The 27,978-nt window shown below is 32.6% G+C and overlaps 2 protein-coding genes across 5 annotated transcripts; one reads left to right on the top strand and one right to left on the bottom strand.

Moving 5' to 3' along the window:
- Window positions 1–130: 130 nt before the first annotated feature.
- LOC141449672 (coiled-coil domain-containing protein 102A) lies at window positions 131–27,834 on the bottom strand. Of its 3 annotated transcripts, XM_074119329.1 has the most exons (9): window positions 26,716–27,834; window positions 24,664–24,967; window positions 24,256–24,547; window positions 23,190–23,415; window positions 22,801–23,007; window positions 22,358–22,554; window positions 22,142–22,219; window positions 21,943–21,992; window positions 17,954–18,210 (listed from the first exon to the last, which is right to left on the bottom strand). In XM_074119329.1, the coding sequence occupies exons 1-8, from the start codon at window positions 26,926–26,928 to the stop codon at window positions 21,947–21,949; spliced, it is 1,563 nt and encodes a 520-aa protein (XP_073975430.1). In that variant the 5' UTR covers window positions 26,929–27,834; the 3' UTR covers window positions 17,954–18,210; window positions 21,943–21,946. The 3 variants fall into 3 exon arrangements, with proteins under 3 accessions (XP_073975431.1, XP_073975430.1, XP_073975429.1); XM_074119330.1 differs by lacking the exons at window positions 17,954–18,210; window positions 21,943–21,992 and adding an exon at window positions 131–352 and having other exon boundaries at window positions 26,716–27,831; XM_074119328.1 differs by lacking the exon at window positions 21,943–21,992 and having other exon boundaries at window positions 26,716–27,824.
- On the top strand, window positions 1,753–17,726 carry LOC141449671 (uncharacterized). 2 transcript variants are annotated; one of them, XM_074119326.1, is made up of 12 exons: window positions 1,753–1,871; window positions 3,420–3,488; window positions 3,597–3,695; window positions 4,542–4,779; window positions 4,858–6,354; window positions 7,034–7,249; window positions 9,257–10,066; window positions 10,182–10,286; window positions 11,313–11,417; window positions 13,414–13,470; window positions 14,313–14,396; window positions 15,055–17,726. In XM_074119326.1, exons 1-12 carry the CDS (start codon window positions 1,821–1,823, stop codon window positions 16,980–16,982), a joined length of 5,259 nt encoding a protein of 1,752 aa, XP_073975427.1. In that variant the 5' UTR covers window positions 1,753–1,820; the 3' UTR covers window positions 16,983–17,726. The 2 variants fall into 2 exon arrangements, with proteins under 2 accessions (XP_073975427.1, XP_073975428.1); XM_074119327.1 differs by lacking the exon at window positions 14,313–14,396.
- Window positions 27,835–27,978: the final 144 nt, after the last annotated feature.

The following is a 27,978-nucleotide window of genomic DNA, read 5'->3' as shown; positions in this document are numbered from 1 at the left end:
CTAGTAGAAAATAAAATTATACCTCTCCATCAATTAGGATTTAGGAAATCATATTTAACAACGCAATAACTATAACGAATTATTAATAAATAGTGAGCAAATTGAAACAGACAAATACACAATATTTGTATCACTGGATTATTTTCGTATTCGTAATATGTTAGCTGACAAATGACATTACAGAAAGTTTGCGGTAAAATAAATTCAACCAACAGTATTCGTAGAATTTTTAAGTTCGGAGTTCCTCTGTGCTTAGCTCTCATTCTTATCCTAATTACAACTTACACTCACTACATCCCATTAACAATACCTCTGTTTTTGCATCGCAGACAGAACCTCCATCTATTATGACCTGAAAAAAACTTTTGAATTAATACAGTATGCAAAAGGCGTTGGGCAAAATAATTCTACAAATGGAAACTAGACATAAATTTTCATAAGATACTGTAACAACCTAAATGTATGTATATATTGTTAACCAACAGACTCTTCTGAAATTAAAATGTTTCAGACTTCTGTACGTATCTTTACTTAGACCTCTACTGACTAACACATGTTCCGGATATCCCTAATAATGCGATGCCCTTATGAGCATCGCGGATCATAAAGAATGAAAAATCCTCAGGGTACTGGAAGAACCTACACTCAAGGGCTTTATTGAAAACACACATATCTACGAATCTAGGAACTACCATCACCTATTTGGTGAAATACAGTCCGACTGAAACCTAAACAGAATGCAGTTGCAGAATGCAGACCTAAACAGTCATTTGCCATAAAAAATGAACCCTTCGCGTCATCATTTTGTTTATTGTACATATTTTGTAAGCCAGAAACATCAGATGTTTTCTTGCTTCTTCTTCATTTACCAAACCCATTATCATAAAGATTGGAGTTCCTCATGGTTTTGTCAGGGTTAAGGAGCCCTAAATAATCATTTAATTATAATTATTAATTTCGATAATGTTATAAGCCTCCTAATGTAATGAGTTTTGGTCGTTGGCAGCTAAGAGAATTCGCTCAAAATGTTTTGCAAAAGGTAACACCTCGAAATTAATACCTAAGAATTAATACCAACAATAATAACTATGAAAATGGGTATTAGTAACTTAGACTTCATCAGTTTGGCGGAGAAAATTTGACTTTCATTTATGTTTCTGTCTAACACTACTCTTCAAAGTGAATTTAAAAAACTGATCTTATTTGATTAAGAAAATGAAAACATGTAAATCATATCAATTTTAATATTTTAGAATCATTTTAATTTTATTTTTCTCTGAAAAAAATAAAAAAAAAAAACTCATCATTATCAAAAATAAGAAGTTTTTAACGTGAAATATCTTGTTACTTCTACACAAGTTCCTTTCCAAACCCGCAACCGTGAAGTAAATGCCACTTTTCTGCACGGTAGCAGGAAAAGAGTATTGCTCTGTCTATTTCAAGATTGAATCTAAACTGAGAGAAAGCGTTATTTTGGAAAGTTTAAAATTGTAATCTTTACGAGGATTTATAAAATTGTATTATTTTATTGACCTGAGTTACTAATCCGATATTTTAAATGTAATGTAAGAACACTGATTATTTTTATTATGAGGAGATGAGTTTATCTATTGAGTTAATAGGGTTTCTAAATAAATTTGAATTTATTATTTAGACTATTGATAGACGAAATATACATTTCTCTAGAAGAGTATTGGACAAATATAGTAAGTCCAACTGGTAGGGATATATGAAGAAATGGGTGTGCCATTACAGGATATTTTACAACTGGCATAGGCATTTACAGAGCGTCCGCTGATGGCACTGAATCGGCGGCGGTCATGAACTTACTTCTCTTCTTCACATCCTTCTTGGTACTAGCAGCAATTTCGGTAAGCGTTCTAAACAATATGTAAAAAATATTAGAAATCGTAAACAAAAATTAGTAAATCATAATCAATATTCGATTTTACGAAGTATGCGGAAAATAAAGGATTTTTATTACTCAAAATTAGGATATTTTATTACTTTTGAGTTCAGAAAAAACAGAAGTTAATATCATCCAGTGTTGTTATGTGAGATAGCATACTAGATTCCTGTTACGTTAATAAATTCATTCTAGCAGTTTTGATAATCTTTCATTTAATTAACATTATTTTAAATTATTTATATTCCTATTTATTAATTTAACGCCAACTTAATGAAGGGGAAAATCTCAAAATTTTTGGAAATAATTTTTAATTATTTCTATATAATTATCGTTATTTCAGGGTAGACTCATGGAAATTTAGGTAAAAAGACTTGAACTCTCAAAATTAATTTAAAAAAAAAATGGATATAATTAGTCTTTAAAGAAAATAAACGAAATACTGAAATGAAAGTAAATTAAGCTATAATTCTATTTACCTTGGTATTAAATATAAATTAAAAAAAGAAAATATTTGTGTCAAGAGGATTTTTAAATAAATATTTATTTAAATAATTTTAAGTAAATATTTTTTTGATATTTAATTTTTTGCTTAAAATTGAAGACAATTTTAATTTTTTCAAGACTAGTCAATTTCCTTAAAGCAGTGTTCCTACATCAAACTTGTACACAAATTTTTACAACACATTTCTTTGATGCAATAATTGCTTGCAGCAAGTAAAGACTTGTATACAATAGTAGTATTTTTTTCTCAGAACACTACTGGCCTCGAGTGCTTCATTGCTCTCTCATTAATGAGCTCTATCTGTCAACGGACAGAGAACTAAAAGAAGCTTCTGGAAAATGCTACAGTAGTTCTTTCAAACATTTCTTTTTAATTTTAGATTGCCTTATTTATATAAGAATACCAACTGCTGTAATACTAAAGTTATTTTAGAATATTTTTTTATTTTGTAACAGAGCTCTAATAGGGCTTCAGTTTTTTTACAGATTCTTTGCTTATAAATAGATTTTGGTTTAATGGTCATAGCTTTACTTTTATTTAATTTGAAACATGTTCTCAAATTTAAAGTTATGAGAATTTTCTTCAGAAGAATTTAATTTATTGTTACCCACTGTCTGTAAAAGAATTTCAAATCTTCATCATTTGGATGAATTAACATACAAACATGTGCAGCAAACTATTTTACAATTTCCCAACAAACAATCTAGAACTGAATTTTTTCAAAAGTTAGTATCGTTAGTAAAAAAATTCATGCCCAGTAAATTTTAAAAATTTTATAAAGTACATTTATTTAATGAAATTTTAGCTTCACAATTCATTATTAAATTAGCTCCAGAAGTGCAACATTTCAAAAGAGAATTGAGGCTAGCAATAAAGTTAGATTATAGTCATTTAACCTTTTTAACCCTAAATGTTTCACTCAGAATAATGTAATCAAATTGGCAATGACCTATTTTCTGAAGACGAATTATATTTCTTGAAACTTAATAAAAACCGACTTGTTTTCAGTATTCATCTAAAGGAAACATACACAAGGGAAATGGGGACATACAAATCAGGGATTGGGCAGAAATTAAGGTAATTTTCTAATAAAAATTCAAATTTTTATACATATTTAAATTTTAAATATTTATATATATAAAGAGCTACTGTCACAAAAAAAATAAAAGTGCTTTTACGTTTTAGGATTTGAAAATTCATAGAGACGAAGAAAAAGGAGTATGCTACATAACGACACAAGTGTTATTCCAACATGGGCTTAATGAAAAAGAAAACAATTACGTGGTAAGCTTAATGTACTTATATTTTATCGAATTATCGTCTAAATGATAATTTTTCATTGTATTTACTAGAAAAAAAAGGTAAATATATTTCTAATCACGGATTTTCTGTACTAATTTTTTTTTTTGTTTAACTAATTTTTTCCTTTATTAATCCTTGTTTAAAACCTATCTTCAAAATCCCAGAGATTTTTTATTATTACTAGCGTTGAAATGTGGAATTGTTTAGAAATCCGTACAATCCATGGAAAATTTATGTAAATTTTCAATTGTATTTTAGTTTATTTACATAGCACGCCTAGAACTTGATATTTGCTCCTTGTTCTTTTCTTTTAAAATATGATTAAAGAGTTTACAATTTAAAACAAAAATTTTACCTCAGCCCGACCTGATCGATCTTGACGACGGGCTAAAATAGAACAATTTAGTAAAACAACCATTCTGGGAGAATCGTCCTCCGGGACGGATTTCCCGGAGAATATCAACATTTTCAGAAAAACTATTCACATAATAGGTATGGTTTGTATAAATTAAATTATTTTATATTAATTATTGTTCATAGATTAGTTTATAAAATAATGACTTTTACACTTTAATGACGCACCATTTTTGAGCTTACCGTTAATAAATAAAATTAAAATATTGTTGCTTTCTATTGCCATAAAATTTGAGTTACCGTAGTTTGCTTTATTGACATACTTTTTCAAAAACTCGCCATTTGCTAAGAACTTATTTTATACATTCGATATTCATCGAATATATATTTGAGATGAGAATTTAGTTTACGTTCTTCAATGATGAGGTACAATTAGAAATCATGATTTCTTTTTTATTCGTTTCGTTTCTTCAGATAGGTATGAGTCCCAGAACCAAACTTCAGAAATTATGTCGCGGTTTGGAAATATGGTTAATAGACCGAAGTACGTTAGGAAAGAAATTATTAAGAAGAAAGCGACAATCAACGACTAACAGAAGGAGATATAGAGGGCAAACTCAAACTCAATATATTGCTTTCAATAATGGAGGATCTAACAGAACTGGTACCGCAGAAGCCCTGGCTACTCCAGATACTTCTCGTGCAACCGTCAGTAAGTAAAATTTTTATGGAATTCTAATTGCCTGTTAATAAGTGCAAGCTATTACAAAGAAAGGGATTATTTTTCTAGGTGGCTCTCTAGGAATGGGACAAGCTCAAAGCCAGTCGGCTAGTGGTGATCCATGTGAAGATTGCTATGTTGGTGGAGGTTATTCCTACTCACCAGGAAGTAGATACCCAGGAAATGGAGGACCTGGTCCATGGAAGCCAGAAGAGTTTTCAAGACCATCACAGTATCCTGGGCCAACAAGGCCAGGAGAATATCCTGGAACAGCAAGGCCAGGAGAATATCCTGGAACAGCAAGGCCAGGAGATATTCCAGGTATAAGGCCAGGTGAATTTCCCGGTACAGGAAGACCAGCAAGACCAGGAGAAGTTCCTGGCATCAGACCAGGAGAATATCCAGGCCCCGCTAGACCAGGAGAGTATCCAGTTCCTGCTAGACCAGGAGAGTATCCAGGTCCTGCTAGACCAGGAGAGTATCCAGGCCCTGCTAGACCAGGAGAGTATCCGGGCCCAGCTAGACCAGGAGAGTATCCAGGCCCTGCCAGACCAGGAGAGTACCCAGGCCCTGCTGGACCAGTAGAGCGTCCAGGCCCTGCTAGACCAGCAGAGTATCCGGGCCCAGCTAGACCAGGAGAGTATCCAGGCCCTGCTAGGCCAGGAGAGTATCCAGGCCCTACCAGACCAGGAGAGTATCCAGGCCCCGTTAGACCAGGAGAGTATCCAGGCCCTGCTAGACCAGGGGAGTATCCAGGCCCTGCTAGACCAGGAGAGTATCCAGGCCCTGCTAGACCAGAAGAGTATCCGGGCCCAGCTAGACCAGGAGAGTATCCAGGCCCTGCCAGACCAGGAGAGTATCCAGGCCCTGCTAGACCAGGAGAGCGTCCAGGCCCTGCTAGACCAGCAGAGTATCCAGGCCCATCAAGACCAGGTGAGTATCCAGGCCCTGCTAGACCAGGAGAGTATCCAGGCCCTGCTAGACCAGCAGAGTATCCGGGCCCCGCTAGACCAGGAGAGTATCCAGGCCCTGCCAGACCAGGAGAGTATCCAGGCCCTGCTAGACCAGGGGAGTATCCAGGCCCTGCTAGACCAGGAGAGTATCCAGGCCCTGCTAGGCCAGGAGAGTATCCAGGCCCTACCAGACCAGGAGAGTATCCAGGCCCTACTGGACCTGATGTACATCCAGGCCCATCAAGACCAGGAGAATATCCAGGCCCTACTAGACCAGGAGAGCATCCAGGCCTTGCTAGACCAGGAGAATATCCAGGCCCTACTAGACCAGGAGAGCATCCAGGCCTTGCTAGACCAGGAGAGTATCCAGGCCCTACTAGACCAGGCGAATATCCAGGTTCTACTAGACCAGGAGAGTATCCAGGCCCTGCTAGACCAGGAGAGTATCCAGGCCATGCTAGGCCAGGAGAGCATCCAGGTCCTGCTAGACCAGGAGAATATCCAGGCCCTGTTAGACCAGGAGAGTACCCTGTTCCAGGAAGGCCTGGAGTACATCCAAGTCCGGCAATACCCGTGGTGTATCCCGCTCCAGGAAGACCAGGGGAATATCCAGGTGAATAATTAGATGTCTTTTATACTTTTATTCTTAAGACTTTTTGTTGGTAAATTTTGTCAATATTTTATTTTGAGTGACTAGAGCAAGGTAATTAATATAAAATTTATTCTTCTTTTTAAAAAATTAAAAATACAACCAAGTAAAAAAATATATCTTGTGAAAAGCTTACCACAAAAAAGTGTTTCAGGGAAGAGGTTTTCTTTAATTAATTAATTTTTTATTATTATTCAACACTGTGATCTTTATATACATGTACAATGCCGTCGATTAGTGGGCTCAATCTCTCTTACAACAGCACTCCCAGAAGAATAAACAATTTGTACAGGTTTTTTAGTGAGTTTCTAGACGTGAAAGCCGTTACTAATAATCACTTCTTGGGGCTATCTCAAAATTCCCCTTCATTTCCTACTATAAATATTCTGCAAAAGCTCCACAAAATGGCTTTTTAGTTTTACTCTTGGTACCACCTGATAAAAAAGATGGTAGTGTCTTCACACTGGATGGCAGCTTTTCGTCTTATATATTGGTGAAGCCAATGAATTAATGAATAGTTTACTAAAATTAATGAATAGTTACTTTTTGAGTTTAAAAAATAGGAAATAATATATTTCTTAATTTAAAAACCAATCTTCTAATGCTATTTTGTTTTATTTTTTACATTTTGTAACCCTTCCAGGAATCCATCGGCCGAGTGAATATCCTGGGGGTTACGTTGTTACCACTACGGGTTCACATTCAACGTCTCAGACTACTTCAACATTAACGAACGGAACATTCAACATCGTTCAAACTCATAAACCTTTGTCGTATCCTCATCCTGGCGGATATCCATCCCAACCTCCGAGTGAGATACATAAACCTGTTTGGCCTAAAGATGATCATTTAAGACCAGGCAAGTCAACTATAATAACTACATTAATTCTCTTTCTATAACTTCATTTCTAATCAATGGAAAAAGTTTTAAAATAAAAACTTTTATACTAACGTATTTTCTCGTTTCTTCTAATTTTTCATATTAGACGAACATATATAGGTGAATATCTGCGATAAAAAGATTCTTCCACATTTTTTCTGAAGTGGATTTTCTGTTTTTAAGTTAATTGATTCGCTGATTCAGTGGATATTTAAACATCTAATATCTAAACGAAGTTTTCATGAATCAATAAACTTAATAGAAAGCCAATGTTTAATAATAAAATGCATCTGTACTTTTTTTTTTATAAACAATATAATTAAATAAATTTTAATATTAAAAGGAATATTAGGTTCTTTACATTGTCGTGCTGTAAAATATTGTAATCCTAACAAATAAGTATTCACTTCCATTTTCCTTCAAAATTCTTTTATATCAACGTCGGGGCTAGATATGTATTTTCAACAAGATGGCTGCCCGGCACATAATGCGAGAGTTGTTCGAGGTTACCGGGACAGAAATTTCCATGAAAAGTGCTTAGAGACTGATTGTCCCATCCAATGGCCATCTCGATCTCTGGACTTAACTCTAATGGACTATTTTTTGAGGGGATATCTAAAAAATAAAGTGTTCAGTAACCTTAATCCCGTGGCTTCAGTCGATGATCTGAAACGTCGAATAACTCTAGTCTGCCTAGATCTTGACTTCGCTACCATAAGTGCTGCTACAAGCAAAGCGTGGGAGTCCAGAGTTTTAGCTAGCCTATCCGTTGATTGTGCCCAGTTTGAACAGATTCTTTAAAAAAAATAACGTAATTTTGACAATAAACTGAAATTTGTTTTTCATATTTTAAATTACCTTAACTTTTGAAAAACCTAACCGATTTCAAAAAATGTTTTTTTGTTTTTTTTAGGAGCTCAAATACTATAAAAATATGCAACAAAAAATATAACGTTCCATTTGAAAAACAAAAGTTGGATGCAGTATCTCGAGATACAGGGGTTTAAAAAAATGGGTCTATCACTGAAAATAAACTAGACTAAAAATGATTAAATACGTGTTTTTTATTTTTTCGAAATTTCCCGCCGTTTAAAAAAAAAGTGGGTGGAGCATATAACTTTTGTCACCCTGTATATATATATGTATATATATCTTTTATATTCTTTTATAAAAACATTTTGAATATCCTTCAAATATTTAAGGGAGGGTGTTTACAGAATTTTCATTTTTTATTCTGATTACGCCTAGTTCTTACTGATTCAATACAATTTTTTCGTTTTGTCAAACCTAAGTCAACCATTCCTCATTCTTTTTTCGAAAAGCACTTAAGAAAAAATTTAACGAAGAATATGGAAGTCCAAAGAGGTAATAAAATCAGCATTTTATAGCAGGCTTATGATGTAGAGCTTTGTAGGAACATTTTTTTGACGTTCCCAAGAGACTAGTTCCTTACCATGAAGACCCAGAGAGTAAAGTTTTTAAGCTCTAAAACTATAATAAGAAACGAATTTTGAGATCAGAAATTCGATTAGAAAAGGATTATAAGTCTGTAAATAGTCCGTGATTATAAATAATAATAATAATTTAAATTAATTAAAACTCTTACAGTTGGAAGAGTTTTTGATGAAAAGTCAGTAAACAGACGGTTTTCGCTGGTTTCATCACATTTTGTAGTCCACTAACACATAATTTTAAAACCAATGATTTAAAATCAGCTTATTAAGAGACCTATAACTCAACGGAAAAGTTGTAACATTCTTCAGAACTTTATCAACTTTATCAGTTTCATATATTGACGAAAAAAAATTCTGTACAAAAAAAATTAAGTAACCGTCTATTTTTTAGGCAGGGCTTAATGACCACACTAACAAAGTAAAAATTAAATAAATAAACTTTATACTTGTAAAAATCTTATGCTGCTTATTTATTTATTGTGAATTAAGTAATAAAATTAGGCCATACTAAAAATAATGTGTTTTATTTTAGGTGAGCAGCCAGGAAGACCAGGAGAGTATCCTAGTAGGCCAGGAGGATATCCTGAAAGACCAGGAGAAATTCCAGGACGACCAGGAGAATATCCTGCAAGACCTGGAGAAATTCCAGGAAGACCAGGAGAATATCCTGCAAGACCTGGAGAAATTCCAGGAAGACCAGGAGAATATCCAGCAAGACCAGGAGGATATCCTGAAAGACCAGGAGAAATACCAGGTAGGCCAGGAGAATATCCTGCAAGACCTGGAGAAATTCCAGGAAGACCAGGAGAATATCCTGTAAGACCTGGGGAAATTCCAGGAAGACCAGGAGAATATCCAGCAAGACCAGGAGGATATCCTGAAAGACCAGGAGAAATACCAGGTAGACCAGGAGAATATCCTGCAAGACCTGGAGAAATTCCAGGAAGACCAGGAGAGTATCCGAGGAGACCGGGAGAATATCCGGCAAGGCCAGGAGGATATCCTGAAAGACCAGGAGAAATACCAGGTAGGCCAGGAGAATATCCAGCAAGACCAGGCGAATATCCAGCAACACCTGCACAAATCCCTGGGATACCAGGAGGATATCCAGAAAGACCAGGTGAATATCCGAGTAGACCAGGAGAATATCCTGCAAGACCTGGAGAAATTCCTGGGATACCAGGAGGATATCCAGAAAGACCAGGAGAATATCCAACAAGACCAGGTGATACACCGGGAAGACCAGGAGAATATCCGGCAAGACCAGGTGAATATCCAAGTAGACCTGGAGAGTACCCAACAAGTCCAGCAGATTATCCAGTAAGACCAGGAGAGAGACCAGGTAAGTAAATATGATATGTTGTTTCATTACAAGATTTATTTTAAGCAGAAGTTACAATAAAATTAACTATGCATTATTTAAAAAAATCTGGAAATAATATAAAAGTTAATTTAAGGAGAGCATGCTGGGAGACCGGGTGAATATCCAGCCAAACCCTCTGAGTATCCCACCAGGCCAGGAGAATATCCAGGGCGACCTGGGGAAGTTCCGAGAAGACCAGGTAACTGATTAAAACTCATAAAAATATTTGTCAATCATGACATTTCACTACATTAAAATAAGGTCCGTCATAAATGTGAATGTTTACAAATTAAAAGTTATAATTACATATTTCGGTTTTTATTAAACTGATGTAAGGGACATAATTATATAAACATATTTTTGCTTTGATTGTTCCCATTATTGTTAATTTTCAAACACAATTATAATCTTTCTTAATAAGTTTATTTTTCAGTTATTGCGTCATAAGGAAAGAATTCCCTTAAAAAAAAATGAATTCAGAAAATCGCTGAACACTTTGAATAGAGGAAAGATCTAATTGAGTGTATAAAATTGTATAAAGGAAACCTTTTGAGAATTGTTTCGCCATTTTGCCATTGCAAATTTTTGTAATAAAATAATTAATTCGTTGTTTAGACTCTTATCTGTCGTCTAATTTGGACGATAATGGGCCGACTGTGAATGTACAATATCCTCCTTAGGGAAGCCCTGGCCGCTTCATCCCACTCTAATTAGTTCGCCCAATTTAATTGAAAGAAGCTGCTTATGCTTGCAATACATTATTTTGTTTGTGTAATACGTTTCTGGCGTTAGTGAAATAGAAAAAAAAATAACTCTTTGCTTTATAATTCTGTTTAGGGTGCGTGTTGATAAGTTAACTAAAGATATGATTGTCAATCAAAATTTTAGAATATTCCTGAAGGTTATTAATTTGATCTTGAAAATAGAATAGGTAAATATTAAATGGTGATTGAGTTTGGTTTATAATGTGTTTAGTGAAAAGAATTGATGAAATCTAAACGGATTGGTTTTGAGATCATTTTCTATTCTGGCTGAGTTTTGTGTTGTTTTTTCTTCAAGTAGTTCTGCTGCTTTAAAAAAAGAATGTTTGGAGGTTTTATTTTACTCTTTAATTGCTACAAGTTAGTAAAATTAGAATTAGCATATTATATTTGACAAAGCAGATTATTTCTTCGTAATATTTTTAGTAATATAGTTTTAATTAACTATGCTTTTGAAATTTAAGGTGAATATCCTGGTCGGCCAGGAGAATATCCAGCAAGACCTGCAGAGTATCCAACTAGACCAGGAGTAATAAATGGAAGGCCTGGCGAATATCCTAAATGGCCAAGTGAGTATTTAAGAAGGTGCGCAATAGAGATTCTTTCTTTTTGCAGAGGTCTATATTAACTTCTATTACACATATAGACAATTTTATTTGAATTTTATTCTTATATTATTGTTTTATTATTTTTTCAATTTTATAAAATAAAATTTGTATTGTGATATAAGACATTCGGTTTGGTCATAAATTAGTTTCATAAAAACTTGAGAAATTAAAACAATTTTGTGGTAATAATTAAATGGAAAATTGTTAACTTGGGCTGAATTGCCCGTTATTTGTCTCCATAATAAATTGTATTTTTGTAATGCTATTTCCAGCTTTTGTTATTTGTACATTGATAATCTAAATACATGAATGTAAATTACTTTTCACTTTCTTCTTTTCCAATTTCACATGAAAATTATAGTGTTAATATCTTGTTTTTGCTCTAATCTCTATCACTTACGTTATACTAATACATATTAAATAAATATAAAAGAAGGAAATAACGACTTTTTGTAATTATTAAGTCGAATTAATACGTTTATCCTTTTTGTTAATGATAGTCAAATAATTATCTCTATCATCAATGCTTTTTATGACCGAGCAGAATGTTGAGACAAAATGAATTGGAAGAATTAGAAGCTTGTAAATTATCCCTTATTTTTTTGCACTTTTGTACTTTTTCTCAGTTATTGAAGCCGACTCAGAACCACTTCCCAAAAATATATTTTTTTTGTTTTATTCAAGCAAGAATAAGGCTTCAAAAAAAAAATCATATGCTACTTGAATGATTAACTTAAATGGCAAGAGCCAGACGATTTTTAATTGAGCTTTCTCCATTTACAAAAGGAACGAAGTTATTCCCTATTAACATCATTTATTCACTTCTTAATTGAAAATATAACTTTTATAAAGTATAATTTTTTCTCGCTAAAATATTTGTGTGTTTAACCCTTAAAATGCTAAATTTATATATGACTCTTATACAGTTTGAAAGATCTTAGGATTGAATAAATTATGTGAATTATGTGCGTAGGAGAAATAATTTTTTTTGCTTAGTTTTAATTAACTTTCGGATCAGCAAATTTGACATTGAATTGCAATTTAAGTTTTAAAAATCCAGCATTTACATTTTTTTAAATAATTACTAAAGGGATGTTTTTAAAAAAAACTATAGTAAGGAAATGCATTAATGAAAGGTTTGTATGCTTTTACCGCAATAAAATTAATCAATAATTCATATTCTAATGTTTTGCTCATTTCGAATATTATTGAACTTCTCACTTCTATATTAGTAAGTCTAACTTTTTATTCCTCCTAATTTTGCTAAAAGTCCCATGCTGGCAATAACACCCATGGTTTGTTTCATTTTAGCTTTTAGTAAATTTAGATTTATTTTTGCGGATCGACTCTTCTGCGATCATTAGAGCAAGCTGGTGTTGTTAGATACTATAAATACCTAATTAGAGATATTTAATTTATTAATTTTACCATTTATGTAAATTCAGGAAAATAATTAAAAAGATATCTTCAATGAAAGACAGTTCGGTTAAAAATTATTACGCCTTCAAGTTTTAGACACATAAAATTTGTCTTCTCTTTTTAAGTATTTCTAAATTCAAGAATTATTCAAATAAAATGTGGCCGGATTCTTATTTCTAGGTGTAATAATTGAAGAAAAATGCGATTAGTTTCAAAGTCTTCATTTTATTAGTTATTACGATACATAAATATAAAGAAGAAAATTAATACTTTCTGAAATAATTGGGCCATTAAAAATTCAAAAGTCACAAAAAATATGAAGATGAAATTTACTTTTGATCCAGACAGTAAAGCCTGATAACCGAAAGTTTATTGCTCAAAAAAAGAAGCTTCAGTAGGAAATTTTGCAATTGTATTCTATTCCAATTTTAAATTCAAAAAGACCAAAAAAAAAGGTTTTCCTAAAGTTTGAACAATATATATTATTATTTCTCTTATAAAAGGAAAAAAAAAAATCTTAACATATTTGTGTTTGTAGGTACAGGTCAGCCAGCAGAATATCCAGGGAGACCGGGAGATCTGTTAGGAAAACCGGGTATGTTCATAAGTTATTTTATTCATGTTCATTTTATACTTTGCAAATTAACTTTTGAATGAATCATTTAGCTCATTAAGAAAAGTTGAATAGTTCCTTTTATGTTTGAGTGCAAACACATTCAACGTATTTTGTTCTTTATCAAAGTTTGATCTAATTTTTAATAGTTTTGGACTATCATAGGACTTCGGCCGAGAATTCTTAAAAAACACAAGACTATTCTAAAAAAACTACTTTGTCCTGAAATCTTACCTTTTAGACAGGATTTTCAAATAATGCAAGGAATTCTTAATATTCTAAATGCCTTGTGCTGGAGTACCGCAAGGGAGTGTTCTAGCTCCACCGCTCTACTAAAATACGCAGGAATATTACCACTTTGCCCTTTTTTTGTGACGACACTGCTATTGTCACCTCACATAGTGATCCTGTTCTCACAGTTCGCTCTCGTGAGTCCCATCACACTATAAAACCCTGGCTACAACAATAGTGCCCCGAAATTAATGTCTACCCTTAAAGGCAGACACTTGCATCCATCCCTAGCAGGTCATGTGCAGTAACTTACGATTTATTTGGAATCTCCATACTAAACTTAAACAAACTGAACTGAACAAGAGTTATACAAACCTTAGTAAGACTACTTCACAAACACTCTAAAGTAACATAACTAGGTGACTACCATTCACCCTTCATCCATCTTCGACAGCACTCGTCATTTTTATTTGAGTAAACTAGTGCAGTTGTATACATTTAAAAAATAAAAAATAAAAAAAAATAAAATTGCTGCAGAAAAAATGGTTGCAACATTGGAAAACTAAATTAACAATGATAGATATCTTTTTCAGGTGTCTATCCAGAAAAACCAGACCAATATCCACCACATCCTGGTGTTTACCCAGACAGACCAACAGAACATCCACATAGACCTGGTAAATGATTTATAGTAACTAATTAGTGTTGCACTCAAAAATGAAAATGATGTTCGAAAAATATAGTTGAAATAAATAGAAAGTCCCCCATTAATTGTAAAACCAACGTGGTTAAAAAATAGCTCAGTTCTAACTTGTGGAATTGTGAATTTTAATTTTTTAATTCTTCTTTCTCTTAGTAGTAGGCTGCCGTCGAGACAACTTAATGAAATTCAGTTTTTTAATTTTACGTATTTCATCTATTATTTTTCAATATTTTTTCAATTTTTCATATTTCATTTCGTTATTACGAAACTAGATTTTTTTTTTTTTTTTATCACGTGGATCGCTTTTGCAAAAAAAAAACAAAATCTCAAAAAACAAAGATTACTTGGTACAAATCAGAAACTTTATTTTAAATAATTCTAGAGAAGGTTTCAGTCAAAATCCGACAGTCGGGAGTACTACTTCCTTTGGAGATTTTCTTTCACCTTCGTATAAAATTTTAAAATTCTTAATTTAAACAGTTTCCAGAAAAATGTGTTTTTGGGGGATTTTCAGGTGAAGCAAACTTAGGTGACTATGTCACTGTATCAGTCATATTAGATAATTATGGTTAAATTTTCCAATTATACATTAAATTTAATTCTAACTTTCTAATAAAGATATTTTATTACAGGTGATTATCCAGACAGGCGTAAAGATTATCCGAGTGTACCTGGAATATATGCAGGAAGAGAACCTGGAAAATATCCAGGAAGACCAGGAGAATATCCTGTTGGAACTGAAGAACACCCTGGTAGACCTGATTTGTACCCAGCAGAATATCCGGCTGAAATCCAGAAAGAAGTAAAAACGCCTTCTGAAGGAGCGGGAGAAACCCAGGCGCAATCTAGTGTACACTATGAAGGCAACGAAACTACAGCATTAGCGTCTTCTCAAGGGAAAGTTGGTGGAGGTGTAGCTCAAACACAAGTTTCTGGTACGTATACAGGTGGTGGATCGTTCAGTGCTCAGGCCCAAACTAGTGACAGCTTGCGAGGAGCTCAAAGTCAAATACAAGGAGGAAATAAGGGAGCTACGAGTACAGCTCAGGGAAGAGCCGGTACGAGTCAGACACAAGCTCAAGTACAACTAGGAACAGAAACTGGAGCTACTATAGCTGAATCACAAACTAGTGGTTCGAATTTTGCAACAAATACCCAAGTACAAGCTGGAACTGCCGGCGGTTTGGCTGATGCACAATCGAAAGGTACAGGGTCGACATCCAGTCAAGCTCAAATTGGATTTTTACCTTATGACGGAAGTACTGACGATCAAAAAACACCATACAAAGGTGGCGGTACAGCATCTGCACAAAGTAGTGGCATATCTGGTCAGTCTCAAAGTCAGATTGAAGGATCTTTTAGGTATGGAATTAAGTATAGTGGTGCTGCACAAGCTGGATCTGGTGTGACTGGTTTGACATTCCCTAAACTATCCGTACCTGGCTCAATATACAATGCAACGAATTTATTAAGAAATTCTCATCCGAATTATACTTCTCAGTCAATTTCAAGAAAAGAAGTTATTAATGCAAATGCCCAACCTAAAAATGGACTTCAAACAGATGGCCCTCTCACACCACAAATACAGCGCGGTAATCTAAATAATTCCCACAATGTGCAACACAGTGCGAATAAATATCTTGAGCAGGATAATTCAAAAACTCCAATCAACTCAATTGGATCTTTACCAGAAAATACCGGCTTACAACCTGAGAAAGAAAGTCCAGTATTAAAATATCCCACTTTAGATGAAGATATAGACGAAGATTCGTACGATGAAGAGTACGGTGATGAAGAAGAAGATGAAGAACCTCCCATATTATCTCGAAGATCTGGAGGAAATCACGGTACTTCGGCAACCACAAAAACAACACCTACAACCACTACCACAACCACAACAACAGCTGTTCCACCGGTTTACACAGAGACACGGCAACCGCCCACACAAACTCAACAAATTATTTTAACATCTGATAATAAACATGATACTCACATAATACAAGATTCATCAGGTTCATTGAAACCCGGAGATATTCTACAGCCAGGCCAAGAAGTACCTGGCACAGGTGGTTATACTATTCCTAACGGATTTAGAGGTAGAGTGACATCTGTGGCGGGTGATAAAACAATAGCTTCAGCACCCAATGGTGGTCAGGCTCAAACGCAAACAGTTGTAATTACACCGGGGTCAGGAAGTATTACAGTATCTGGTAATCCACATAACCCTTACAGATCTTATCAAAAATTCCAACAACAACCTCCTTCTTACAGTCCTGGACCGATTACTTATCCATTTACTGCTGGGAAAAATGGTCTTCTAAGAACTCAAGATGGAAGAAATTATGATAGTTTCGTTACAGTTACCAACAGCGTCACTGGCCAATTAAATGGGCAACAAGAGAATATAAACAAGAAATTAACACATACATACTATACTAAGTCATCAACTTGTGGTTATTTTACATTCACTTGTACAGCTGTTTCAGGGTCAAATGGTAGAACCAAAATATGTCGACCACGGCCACAAACAAATCCAGATGGTACCCCATGCGGTTACTAATTGGATAAATGTACTTATAAATGATGTGAAAACTAGGTTAAATTAATAAGAACAAAACTTTTTTAAAATTTTATTTGTTGTTTAACTGAAATAGGATGTGAGTGTATGTGTGTTTCTGTTTGATCAAAATTTCGTATTTTCTTTTAAAACAATTGTTTAAATTATTATAATTTTTTCCACGAAATTATGCTAAGCTAGAATGTATTACTGACATTGCAAAATTAAAGAGATGCTTAACATATTGAAAGAGGAAATTTTACCCAAACTAATTTACCATTGTTCAAATTTCAAGAATAAAAAATAAATTTGGAACTTGGCACTTAAATCTACAAGAAAAAAATACTGATTTATATTTACAAGTAAGAAGAGCATTTAATTCAACTTCAACAAAATTATGAAACTTGTAATTTAAATTTTCATTATCAAATATAAATAATCTTATATTAAAATCTTTAACTGTCAGCCCTAACTTCAATTTTTACAAAAGGCAGGACTATTAAAACATTATATATATATTTTTTTTTGAAAATACTGTATAATTTTTAAAAGTTTAAATAAGGTCATACTTTCATAGAATGTCCAAGTCGCTCTCTTATTAAATATTGTATATTGCCATCACTTAAACATGTAAGAAGTCCCTGAGCATATACTTTTTGGTTGCTTGCAGGCTGGTTACAAAAATACAATTATTGTATACTACAGTGGAAGTAAGATTATACCTGTAAATTAAATTTTATTCGTACAGGTCTTTTATTTTATTTACATATCCAATTAAAACATCATCACGAGGATTGGAATGGTATACATGGTATATACATTAGTGTACAAAGTATACAAAATATTAAGAACATTGAATAAAATATATTATTTTAAATACTACTATTTGTTATTAAAACCAAGGCACCAATTAGAGTGTTTAAAAATTAAACAAATTAAAATGCATAAAAAAAGAACACTAATTTCCTGTGGCCAATGTGTTGATATACATAACAACATAAAAAGTGAATTTTACGAATAAAAAATCTATACTACGACTAGGAATAATTTACAGTGAGAATAGTAATCACGGATAATGTGGTTAAAATTAAGTGAGCAACACAAAGCTTAAACTAATTAAAGCATAATCCTGGGAGATGCCAGACTGTTATATTAATAAGTATCCTCGTCACTATGTTCTTCTTCTTGTAGAATATTTGGACTCCTGTGAGATCCCATAGTACTACGCATTCTGCAGTGAAATTGACAAAAAATAGTAAAATCATAATATTGCATTTTATCATAAGTATGCTATTAGCAAAATTTAATTTAATGCAGCTTCTTGGACTGCAGTTACTGAAAGAGTAATTTTATGACATTTTTGTTTGGTATTTTTAAATTTTTATGAGAGCTTTAAATTAAAAAAAATTGGCAAAAATTACGCTAGGTAAGACGTTTTCTAATCTCATTTGTTCAACTTAATTCACCGGCGTATCTCAAAGAAATAAATATTATTTTTTGTCATAAATTAAATGGGGAAAGAAAATTAAAAATGAAAATATAGTGTTTTGGTAGACAGTCCGTAAGATTATTATTCGGTAGCTGCTAATAGAGAAGAAAAGGCTGGAAAACTGCCAGAAAAGTTGACCACTGATGAAGAGAAACACTACGGGACATGAGTTCAACAAAAATACTTTTAATTGCTAGCAATATGAAATTGCAGATCTGATAAATCAATCATTATTAATCCTACTGATATAAATTAATCATAAAAATTATTAATACCGACCACAAAATCTCAGAAAACTGAAATAATTAGAAAAGAGGCATTTAAAATTTGTTAAAATTTAATGGATGTTACAAGACACAATGAAATAATAGAGTTGGTTGGCGCCAAGAGGCAAAGATTTTCTTTAGGAAAATTCGACGTTTCGAATAATTCTGGCAACCTTCTTCAGGAACTGGGAAGGAAGTTTATGTTGTTATAAAAGATGTAAGGTTATTCCAAAAGAAACTTTGTGTTCTTGGCTGCAGCCAACTAACAATACGTATAGTCAAGGGTTACTTTAAAACCAACTTTCGAAAAAAGTTTTTCTTCTTAAAAATATAGTTTAAATAATATTTATTAGTAGCTACAAAAATTAAAAAATACCACTGATTACAGTTTATTAGAGAAAAAAAAAAATTCTGATATTTTCTTTGTACCTCTAATTTCCTTTAAGAAAAGTACTAATTTAGAAATGTTCTTAATTTGTAATTAGTTTATGTTGAAAGTAGTAATGAAAGTTAATTTTAAAATATATTTTTTTAAATTAAAAATAGATTACTAATAAGGTACCCGATTCGCATAATTTTGATAACTGATGTCGGACCTTAAATGAGCTGCTTAGTGAAAAAAAGGATGAAAGGTCCAATATCTAATGCGTGGCAAAAATAAATAATTAAGTATGTAAGTAAAATAATAATAATTATCGGTTTTGTGTTCATCTCATATGCAGTAATCCCCAAGACACATATAGTGCTATTCCTAGTTTGAACTGTTCATGTTCAGTTATCAACCGCGCTACAGCAAAAGAAGACTCTGAAATGCTCATCTTTCAACCTTGAAGAGAATCAGGTAAAAGACGTAAAAAAGACTTTAATAGAAAGTAGCCCATCCAGGATTATCATATTCCTTATATGAATTTCGTTCAGTCTCTTCGCTAGAAAAAAAAACTTAGGGAAACTAAGGATAAAAGGCAACCTAGAGAAGGTAAATGGAAAGATGTTGGAGAAAAGATTCCGGAAAAAGAGTAGACTAGACAGATACAAATAGTTGATGGAAATTAGAGTTACAAAATAATGTTAACAAACAGAAACATTAATGAATACACATGTTGAAGTTAGATAAAGCTCCAAACTCGAAAACTTACTAAATACGCTCGTTGCTTTGTGCTACATAGCGACATTTACCTTAAATAAAAATAATATTTCCCTCTGAAGATTAAGATATCCAAACTCATATAAACAATTAAGACCGAACTATTTCCGGCACAACTTACTTTAATTTCTTTCTAATTTTTCTACTTCTTTCTTAAGGAAAACAAACAAGCTAATACCGTTTAAGTAAAAAAGTACAATCGCTAATAAAAAAACAAAGTGAAAAATAGTTGTACAGTGAAAAGCAAATAAAATCATTTAAATTATTTTTAATTATTTAATGGCTTGTTACACTTATTAGTTTCTTCAATAGAACATGCCTTAATTGTAGATACACAAGCTATTTTAAATAAATCATGCGAAAGCTGATTTCAAAATTGTATTGCTTTAAGCGAAAATAAACTTTCTGAAGACATTACTTTGCTTTAATTGTCTAAATTGTTTCCAAAACTTATGTGATAAACAATGGACCTGGAGGAATAGTGAGAATATAAAGCCTTAAGGATTTTCCCTGCCTGAAGCACATCGATATTTAAATTTTTGACACTGAATGCAGAGACCACCAGTTGGCCTTGGCGGGCACTAACATTTGAAATTAATTACCTATATTCAGAAAATTAAGTCAATTAATATAAGGATAAAGCAAGTAAAAAAAAAAATAGACCAAGGGCATTTTCAAAATTAATTTAAATTTGACGAATTCTTTAAATTTCAAAATGAATCTTTCCTGCTTCCACTATTTCTAAGCTCAAAGTAATTTAAGCAATGCCTGTTCTCTCCCAAAATGAAACTTCCGAAGAATTTCACGAAAAATGTACTAAAGTAAAGTCTGAAACCATTTAGAAAAAAACAAAACCTTCCTTAATTGAACTAAATCAAAATTATACAATAAAAGATTAAGCTTATAAAAAAAGCAGTTTTTGTTTTAACCTAAACAAGGATGGATGGAAATTAAGTGGCGATTCGAAAAATAACATTAAACAAAAAAAGAAGATATTCTTTCTGACGACCGGTAATGACCTGAAAAGGTCCCGGGTGCCAAATACCTCACATGAAGACGCATTAAATTAATAAATTTGTACAGAGCAAATTTATTAGAAATTTAGAACATTTCTGTTCAAATGACCAGGAATATTTCGTTAAATATTTTTACTTCATCGGAACTATAATTTCGAAATTAAATTGGGAGTCATCTCAGCAATTGGAATTTCTGCTGTACGTTAATAAATAATTTTCATTAGTTGCTTATTTTGAAAATCCTGTCTTTACCTCTTTAAAATTCGCTTGATACTCAACATAGTCAGGAAAGAATGATTTTTATACATATAAAACTAATTTTAACAACATCAACTAGTAAGGTTTTTTTTTTACGTGTTTTTGCCTTATATTAAGTTTGGACCATTTATCAATGTAAATAATGATATTTACTAACTATGAAGTTGTGAAGAGTATATAGGCACTGCAGCCTGAAACCTCCTTTGGTATACATATATATTTGTTTAACTATTTTAAATTGTAAATAAACTTTTCAAACTGTAAACTGTAAACAACATCAATTACACATAATTCTAAAATCTGATGAATTAACACGAAGATTCCAAATTATTTGCTTTATTAGTGCAAAAATTGTAATTCTTGAAAACTAGTTTGTTAAAAATTTAGTAACAAGAACTGCCTTTTTTCTCTAAAAATTTTAAGGAATTTACGAAAGCCTAACTCCTACGATTTCAATAAAATTGGGATATTTTCATTTTTAATTAGTTTCAAAATAGCTTAACCAATAAACTAATTTGTTTTCTGAAGTTTTATGGGTATAAAGTGAGGGTATCTTTTTTAAGAAGTACAGAGAAGTCACGAGCTTTCAATTAAATCTATATATAAATGCACTGTTATAGGAAGCAAAGCCATTAATGCATCAAAATGCAAAAATAAAAAGCAGCTAATAAGAAAATATGTACAATGAAATAACTTAAAAAATTAATCGAATATCACACAGTACACAAAAATAATCGATATCATAGAAGCGTTAATAAAAATGATAACGAGAACGGATGAAAAAACTAACAATTTCAATCTTCTGTAGAAAGCATATTAACATTAGCAATATCTTCGCTTCTAAGGTACATTACCAAAAAATCCAAAAGAAGAAAGCAGCATTATAAAAAAAAAAAAGAAAATAAAAATAAATTAAATATAGAAAATTTTTTCAGTCCTTAAAAAGAAAAAAAAAAGAAGAAAAAACTAAATTATTCTAAAGAAAGTACCTTGTTTGTAAATGTTGAAGTTGAACTTGCAGACTTTCTACTTGTTCTTGCAGTTCGTCATTTGTTCTTTGTAATTTTCTGAAATCATAGTGAGATATTGATCTAAAAGAGAGCTTTTACTAACAAGAAGAGGCAATTATATACATGTGAGAAGCATTAAAACACTTTTTTTTTTGTTTCAATATTAAATACTCGCTAATTTATTTATTTACTTACCTGATATTATTGGTAGCCGAATCAACTTCATCTTCCGCTACAGCTAGTTCTCTTTTCAATTCTTCTACTCTACTCCGAAGTCTCTTAACTTCTGCTTCATACTGCTCCGCTCTTCTTGTTGTATGTGCCAGTTCAGTAGTCTTGTCAGACAGAACTTTCTTCAGTTTGTTGTGTGCATGCTTCAAGTCTGTTAATTCCTGGAAAGACCACAAGCAGTATGCTTTTATTAAGAATAACACACTAAAGCTTGTTTGAGTTCATGTAACTAAAGCGGTAAGCCTGTTCAACATACACCTTTTGCTCAAGCACTAATTATTGTTTCTATTTGTTAATCGTCCTTATAATATAAACAATATGTACACTAATTCAAAAATACTATATTTTACAATAAAAAAAAATCAAACAACAAAGTTTGGAAAAATTACAAAAAAAAAAAAAATTACTTTTGCTTTGTCAGAAACTTCTTGCTGAAGATGCCTAAGATCATTATCTGCAGTTGTAAGTGGTCTACCTCTCCTCTCCAATCTTTCCTGTACATCTCGTAATTCTGCACGAAGTTTTTTATTTTCTCTTTCCAAAGCTAATTTTTCAGTCTCTAAACGTTCTCTCTTACCCCATTCAGCAGCATTTTCCGCCTGAAGTCTTTCCAACTATCAGACATAATCATTAAAAAAATGTAAATTAAAAATTTTTGTAAATAATTACAATAATCGAGCAAATACAATGATTATAATAAAGATATCTTTAAATTTTTACAATAATTTTTGTTATTGTTTTTATAATTTTAACATAACTTATGCTAATTTTTCTCGGCTGAGAATACTATTTTTACCTGCGATCTGAGATCGGCCAGTCTACGGTCCATACCTTCCCTGGAGGTGGCTTCATCTAACAGATCTGCTCTGATCAATGCCACTGTATCTTGGTGTTGATCTTGCAACTGTAACAACTCCCTTACTGCTTCCTGGCGTGAAGCTCGTAACTCTTCACAACGTTCTCGCCACTCAGATAATTCTCCTTCGGCACGTTCAACGCTACGATGTAAACTTACTTTCTCTCTAATAAAAATAAATTTATAATTAACTAGTTATTTTTTTAAAAAAAATTCAGATCTAAATAATTTTAGTGCTAAAAATAAACAAAGAAAAAGAGCTCAACAATTATTACAGAGAAAAGGATCAATTAGACCCATCTTGAATAACGACGCTTCCTCTTATAGGAGAAAGAGAACAAATAAAATAAGAGAACGAAATGATATTCTTGGTGCGAATGACCACAAGGCAAAATATGTAAGACAAAGAAAAATTGAAAATAATTATAAAACTAATTAATAATCGACAAAAAATTAGTAAGAGTTAATAAAATTAGTATGAATAAACAGAACTTTTCTCCTGGAAGAGGAAGAGTATTTCAAAATTTTCAATTTTATAAAGAAAATTATACCAATTAAACCAAGAAACTAGATTTCTTTTTCAATGCAAAACAGTGGTTTCAAAAGAATCGGATTAAATGGAAATCGGTTCAACATTAATCTTTTTGAATAAAAAACAAAATTCGGAAACCACAAAAAAGTCGGTATTACTAACTAAGCTTTTTAAAACTAAATTTATTTTTGCGACAGCGTATAGTAAAATGCCAAAGTAAAAAAAAACTGCCAGCTGAACTAGATAATTTTTTCCAACGGAAAATGAGATCAAATAATTTTTTTTAAATCAAAATATATTTATAAATTTCTAGGCATTTATTTGTATAAATAAGTTGAAATAGTAGTAGTTCTGATAACTGAATTTTGGAGAGCAATGATAAATCCTATTGGTAATGAATGTTAAGTTGGTAAATCTGTGTGATCACTATGCTAGGTAAATTAAAGCCAAATCTTAAAATTAAATTATACTAACTCTCTTTCAACTTGAAGCGTTTTAGTTGCTTCATCAAGGCGTAGCTGAAGCATTTGAAGCCTCTGATAGAGCATTTCAACATCTGTGTTCTGTTGAGAAGCTGTAGGTGTGCTAACACTAGCACTTACCGCAGTCGAAAGACTAGAAAGCATATCATCGCAATTTTCTGGAGTCCATGAATCACCGTGTACACCTCCACACACCACCGTACTAGTAGATGTACATAAAGTCTCGCTATCGGTGTCTAAGGAACGGCCACCACTAGGAGCTGTTTGACTTACATCATCAATTCCTATTGCATTAAGAGATAAAAATCACCAACAGAATTCTTCCAAAACAACATTACTTTTAAGATTAATTAGATAAACACTCTTAAATTATTTAATAAATAGAGGAAAATGCAGGTACCAGAATCCTTTTCAGGTATACGATCTATGTCAGAACTGTGCGCATCCTCTTCTCTCTCAGGTACAAGAGAAGTATCACGATCTGATTCAGCAGTATCTAGTGCTTCCAACAACTGATTATCCCATTGTCCAGCATGCTTAAGTAGTAAAAGGTGTATCCTTTCAAGTTCCTTTCTCATCTGCTCATTGTGAGATTCTAATTCAAGTTTTTCTCGTTTATAAGTACATGCGTCTTTCAAAGCCGAATCTAATTTCGAGCGCAACAATTTAGCCTCTTCTCGGGCTTTGTTTCGCTCATTGCGAACCTGAAAAAAATGAATTGAGTTCAAATATTTAAAATACTGCACAAGCTTATAAGAATTGAAGCAAACAAATAAATAAAAGAAACAAAGAAGAAAAGTATTTCTAAAATTTATTGAAACAACTTTTACCTCTTGGAATGAAATTCAATAAAATATAAAATATTTTAAAAAGACAACTTGCTTTTAAATTCTACAGCTTATTGTTTAGAAACGTTTGATCATGGTATGATTTTAAGGAAATTTACCATGTATTTTACTTTAAACGAGTTGTCTTGAATGCTTAATTTTGAGTGTTTATTGTAAAAATTTACCATTTACATCACATAAATAAATGACTTACTTTCTTATTACTAAGTACCAATTCTAAAGAGCGAATTATATCTAATCTAAAGGAAAGAGGACAGACAAAATAAATAACAATTGAATTCATAAGGAAATAATTTATAATAATTATTAAAAAACGTTTTTTCGTTCATAAAAAATTGTCAAGTATTGTTTGAATAAAGTAATCGTAATTTTCAAACAACTTTTGTATGTTCACTTGTATCGCCAGCCCGCTTAATTTAAACCCCTTACCGCAATAAATGTTTAATTTCGTAAAAGTTGTGGTCCTTCGCATGCAATTAAAAAAGCGCTCTGATGTTGGCCATGGCTGAGCTTTCAGTAAAGCCTTTTTTGACACCTTAAGACTTGGACTTAAGATGACGATGTAGTTGTTCATTACTACATTTATCCTACCTTACTTCTTTAGTATCAAAGCATGACCGTTCTACATGTGGTTAAAAACTGGCCTTACTATCTCGTCAATATACCAATGAGCACTTAATAAAGAAGAGAAGTGCCCTAAACTAAATGCCTAGTGCCTCCCATCCCATAACCTCAGTTGTACCGCTGCTGAGACTCCGAGCTTAAATCTTAAAATGACCAAGAAACTTCACATCGTCATTTTCCATGATTTTCTAGACAAAAGCGGGATTCAATATTAAATATTATGTGGTTATAATATCATATTATTGGTATCCAGTGATGTCATTTTTCAGTTAAGTTGGCTTTCTTACAAAGTCGCATGAATAGTAGCTTCCGCATGGCTGTAGCAGTCAAGATAAAATCAAATTAGATTCAGTAAATTGTTCGCTTGGACACCCTAATCTTAACTCATTCATCCAATAGCCAATAGCAGCTGAAGAGCAAAACCTCTTTTGTTTGTGGTCACTCACTTGTTGGAGGTAACGATTTCCTGAGGACGTTCATTTCAGGACAACAGGTTGGATGCTTTCCACAAATATTTTTACTTGAAGCACGGAAGAATGCAATAATCAATAACTTTTCAAAACTATGTGCGATTTTTCGGAAGGAAACATTTGTTTCACGCAAACTTACGATTCTTCCCCTTCCGAAATCTCCACGTGACTTTTGGCAGAAGTCTAAACATTTAACTAGACAGATATTGATTGTAGAAAAATGTAGGATACATGCCGCTGGGCCAATAAAGTCTCCGTGAAGTAATTAAAAACTTTGGATTACTAAGGTACACTTAACATGATAATGTGAACGTCTGTTGGCCATGTAAGAAGAGATTAAAGAAAGGTAGACTTAAATCTAGATAGGATGAAATATTAAGAAGAGGAAGCGAATTAGAAGAATCCTGCCATTCCTACCAGCCTATCTGCTCTCTCTATAAGTGAATCATTATTTTATAGAACATGTATCAAATAAATGAAAAATGATTAATTGATGTGTAAGTTTATTACTTTACTCCATTTTTCTCTCCAGTTAGCAGTGCAGTCTGACCACCAACGCATAGTTTTTTCCATTTGTGCCGCCCTTGCACGAGCTTCTTCCAACTCCCTTTGTCGTAAAGCTTCTTTGGCTTCCCAGTCAGTATCCACGTAACATCTTGTAGTTGAGATAGATCCTTCGTGTCTTTTAGAAGATGTGCTACTTGTATGCGCCATTGCACTCATGGGGATCTAAACTAATCTTCGAGATTGCCTCGAAAAATATATATCACTTAATTTTTTCCACAAAACAAAACCCACTCTGCACAAGTTATCTTACTCATTAAAAGTTAATATTATTCTAAACATAAAAATAACAATTGATCCCAAAGGTTTAAAGTGTTTTATGTTAATTATGAGCATACTATTTTCATTCTAACCACTGAAGCAGAACACGTATTCACAGAATAAATACAGCTATTCTAACAATCCCTTACTTCACCTAAACAACATATAAATTGGAATCACTGATCTGTACAATTCACACCTCCACTTCTGGCTAGATATTGAAACAGCTGGATAACCTCCTTTTCACCCACCGTTTTTTTTTTTTTTTTTTGCTCATCCATTGATGTGCCAAAACGGGTAAAGGGGTTGGCCTCATACGATTTTTTGATTAGACGTTTCAAATGTTTCATATATTTTGAAAATTAATTTGAATTTTTTTTGCATTATTAAAACTTTAGGTTAACCTTCTAAAACGACACGAAAAAGCGTAATGTAGAAAAACAAACAAATTTGACAATTTTTTTTTATCTATAAATATGACATAAATCTCTAAATAAACAACCTTTTTTAACGTGTAATATAAGTAAGGCATTTAGCATGATTCTAACGACTACCAAAGTAAACCGATTTTATTCCACATGATAGGAAAGTGTCCAATCATAAGATTTTAATTTACGTTTCTCTCAACAACAAGCTTTGTAAAATGAAAAATATTAAGGGCAGAGAATTATAGATCATGGAATATTAACTTTTAATAATTAAATGCCCTTCTTCAATATATGTAAACATGCACCATTTTTACTTCCAATATTACGCAACCCGCAAGCAAAAATTTATAAAAATGAAGAACCTCAACATATTAAAAAATATTTATTACATATGGTATTGGATTCCCACGCGGGTATCCCGGGTTCGAATCCAGCTGCTGCCCTTATCTTTCTAGGAGCTTCTTATAGCTCACTGAGGACAGTGTTGTCTGTATCGAGAGTACGCTGTCCGGAGGCCGGC

The sequence above is a fragment of the Rhodnius prolixus genome, unplaced genomic scaffold (genome assembly GCF_049639745.1).
Source record: "Rhodnius prolixus isolate KJV_2025 unplaced genomic scaffold, Rpr scaffold_2, whole genome shotgun sequence".
NCBI classification, from domain to species: Eukaryota; Metazoa; Arthropoda; class Insecta; order Hemiptera; family Reduviidae; genus Rhodnius; species Rhodnius prolixus.
Note: the sequence above shows the minus strand (reverse complement) of the source record. Positions and strands in the feature narration are given on the sequence as shown.